The following is a 3,018-nucleotide window of genomic DNA, read 5'->3' as shown; positions in this document are numbered from 1 at the left end:
TTAATTATATTAATGTCATTTTTGTCATATGCCAGGCAGCAGATAATTGTATTATATTTTAAAGATATGAAAACCATTCACAATATTTGTACTCTTCTCCAATGAAGTCACATAGAAAGTAAAAAAAAAAAAAAAAAAGCTACACTTTAGATTATGAATGAAGCCCAAACATAATTCCCTTATTAATCCAGAATCAATTGTTCATATTGACAATCTGAATTTGTAAGGAAAGAAAAGGTACTCTTCACCTAAGTATAGTAGTTGAAGCTGCTTACATATGCATCTTATTTTACTACTCAAAATTATTAAATATAAAAGAAATGAGAGCTAGATATTTTAGTGAAAAGAGAAATTACTGCTAAAAGTAAATGAGTATCTGTTTATTTTATTTGTAGAGATTCTGGACCTCAGGCTCATTTTGTGATCATAAGTACATTTGGGTAAGTCGGAATTGAAGGTTTAATTTTGGTTAGCCATTTTTTAAGAATATAAGATATTTGATGGCCAAAGTGATGTGAAAATCTGAGAAAGATAAAGATTTGTTATATTCATTTATGAAATTATTTATTTAGAATGGATATATTCATTTTTATTGGGCAGCTTAATTAGAGAACATGGCACATCCCAATTTTAAATGATGAGAGGATTATAAATATAAAGAGATATAGAGGCCATAACCAGGAACACAAGTCAAGATAAAATTAAGTATATATAGCTATGAATGCAGTAGTATCTGTGGTGACTGAAAGCCTAATGTGCAGGCCACATTTCAGTGTGGAATGGTGGATTTTAACTTGTTAAATTTCTTTTCCCCAGCAAATTGGTTTCATTAGTTGTACAATTTTTGTAACTTTTGGAATTTTAATTTATCTTGATATTGAAGAAAATTAAGAGAGAAAATGTTAGTCAAATATCTAATACACATGTAAAACTAATTATGAAACATATCACCTCAATATAGACTAAAATATATAAATTTGAATCTCATTTAACATAGAAATACCAAAAGTGAAAAGAACTTGGATTTTGTAACTAATATTTTTAACACTATGATTCATGTATATGTGGTATAAGGAGCTCTGGTAGCATAGTGGCTAAAACACTTGACTGCTAACCAGAAGGCTGGCGGTTCAAACCCAACAGCCACTCCTCGGAAGGAAGGTTGGGCAATCCTACTTCCGTAGTGATACTGCCTCGGATACCCAAGGAGGGGTCGTTATGAGTCGGGGCCGACTTGATGGCACATAACAACAACAACAACATCAAAATATTATAAAATGATAATGGTTTAATTTGTACCACTGTGGCATAGTGTTTAAGGCCGTTGACTGCTAACCAGAAGGCTGGCAGTTCAAACCCACCAGCAACTCCTAGGAAGGAAGGTTGGGCAATCTACTTCAGTAGTGATACCACCTCGAAAGCCCAAGGGTGTGTCACTATGGGCAATGCATTTGCGTATAAGCATGCTATCCAATTTTGGTTAAATAAAAAACAGTTTGTAATAACAGCAGAGATGTGTGCTATAGCAAAAACCTTGTTGGTAAGTGAAAGATTCAAATAAAAATTAGCCCTCCAAGTGTAGATTTCCCAAATGTATTTATTAAATGGTGCTCTGTTGTCATAGTGCTTAAGGCATTTAACTGCTAACCAGAAGGCTGGCAGTTCAAACCCACCAGCCACTTCTCAGAAGGAAGGTTGGGCAATCTACTTCCATAGTAATACTGTCCCGGAAACCTAAGGAAGGTTTGCCAATTTTTTATGTGGTTTTGTGCCCAAACTTCTTTTTAAGAAAATCTCATTACTTTATCATTCTTTCATCTTTCAGGCACCAACAGAGCCATGGAGAATTCAAATGACACCACAATTATAAACTTCATTCTTCTAGGACTCTTTAATCACACACAGATGCACCTATTTCTCTTTGCCATGGTGCTAATGATCTTCATCATCTCCCTAATGGGCAATGCCCTTATGATCATCCTCATCCACATGGACCCTCGACTCCACACACCCATGTACTTCCTGCTTAGCCAGCTTTCCCTCATGGACATGATGTTGGTCTCAACCATCGTTCCAAAAATGGCAGTCAACTACCTAATGGACACTAGGTCTATCTCTCCTACAGGGTGTGGAGCCCAGATCTTTCTATTTCTCACTTTGGGAGGGGGTGAGTGCTTCCTCTTAGCGGCTATGTCCTATGATCGCTATGTGGCCATATGTCATCCATTGCGCTACCCCATACTCATGAATCAGAGGCTCTGCTTGCTCATGACAGCAGGTTCCTGGCTCTTGGGAGGGGCTGATGGGTTAATGCAGGCTGGTGCCACTTTAAGCTTCCCTTACTGTCACTCACGGAAAATCAATCACTTCTTTTGTGAGGCACCATCACTGGTGCGGCTTGCCTGTGCTGACACCTCAATTTTTGAGTTTTTCATGTACATCTGCTGCATTTTGATGCTCTTGATCCCTTTGGCTCTCATTTTGGTCTCCTACAGCCTAATCCTTGCCGCAGTTCTCCACATGCAGTCAGTTGCAGCCCAGAAGAAAGCTTTTACAACCTGCTCCTCTCACCTGGCTGTTGTGGGACTATTTTTTGGTACCCTCATGTTCATCTATATGAGGCCCAAATCATACCGTTCAGTGAACCATGATAAGGTGGTCTCAGCTTTCTATACCATCTTCACACCTGTCTTGAACCCTGTTATTTACAGTGTGAGGAATAAAGAAGTCAAGGAGGCATTGAAAAGGTGGATGGAAAAATATTTTATTTGATAGCAACACAATTTGTCAGAAAGGAAGAACCAAAATGGATACAGGTTAAACACTCCAAAACTGTTTTGTTGTTTTATTCATATAATTTAATTCCTTTTTTTCTGTTGTATGAAACTACTGTGCCCTTGCTTTGCCAACTTTTTGATGTGCTTTGTGGAAATATGATTCATTAAAATTATATTTGAGCTCTGTCATACCTTCCAGTGGTATTTTTTTGCTCTGAAATTAGGGCTTCAGAAATAAGCA

At 37.3% G+C, this 3,018-nt stretch overlaps 1 protein-coding gene across 1 annotated transcript; it reads left to right on the top strand.

The window, feature by feature from the left end:
* The first annotated feature begins 1,839 nt into the window (after positions 1 to 1,839).
* LOC103212034 (olfactory receptor 2T33-like) lies at positions 1,840 to 2,772 on the top strand. The gene has a single exon (XM_007958034.1). It carries the CDS (start codon positions 1,840 to 1,842, stop codon positions 2,770 to 2,772), a length of 933 nt encoding a protein of 310 aa, XP_007956225.1.
* The last annotated feature ends 246 nt before the right edge of the window (positions 2,773 to 3,018 follow it).

The sequence above is a fragment of the Orycteropus afer genome, unplaced genomic scaffold (assembly GCF_000298275.1).
Source record: "Orycteropus afer afer isolate SDZICR_OR568_19922 unplaced genomic scaffold, OryAfe1.0 scaffold00840, whole genome shotgun sequence".
Lineage (NCBI taxonomy): Eukaryota > Metazoa > Chordata > Mammalia > Tubulidentata > Orycteropodidae > Orycteropus > Orycteropus afer.
This window is presented reverse-complemented; position numbering and strand designations above follow the sequence as displayed.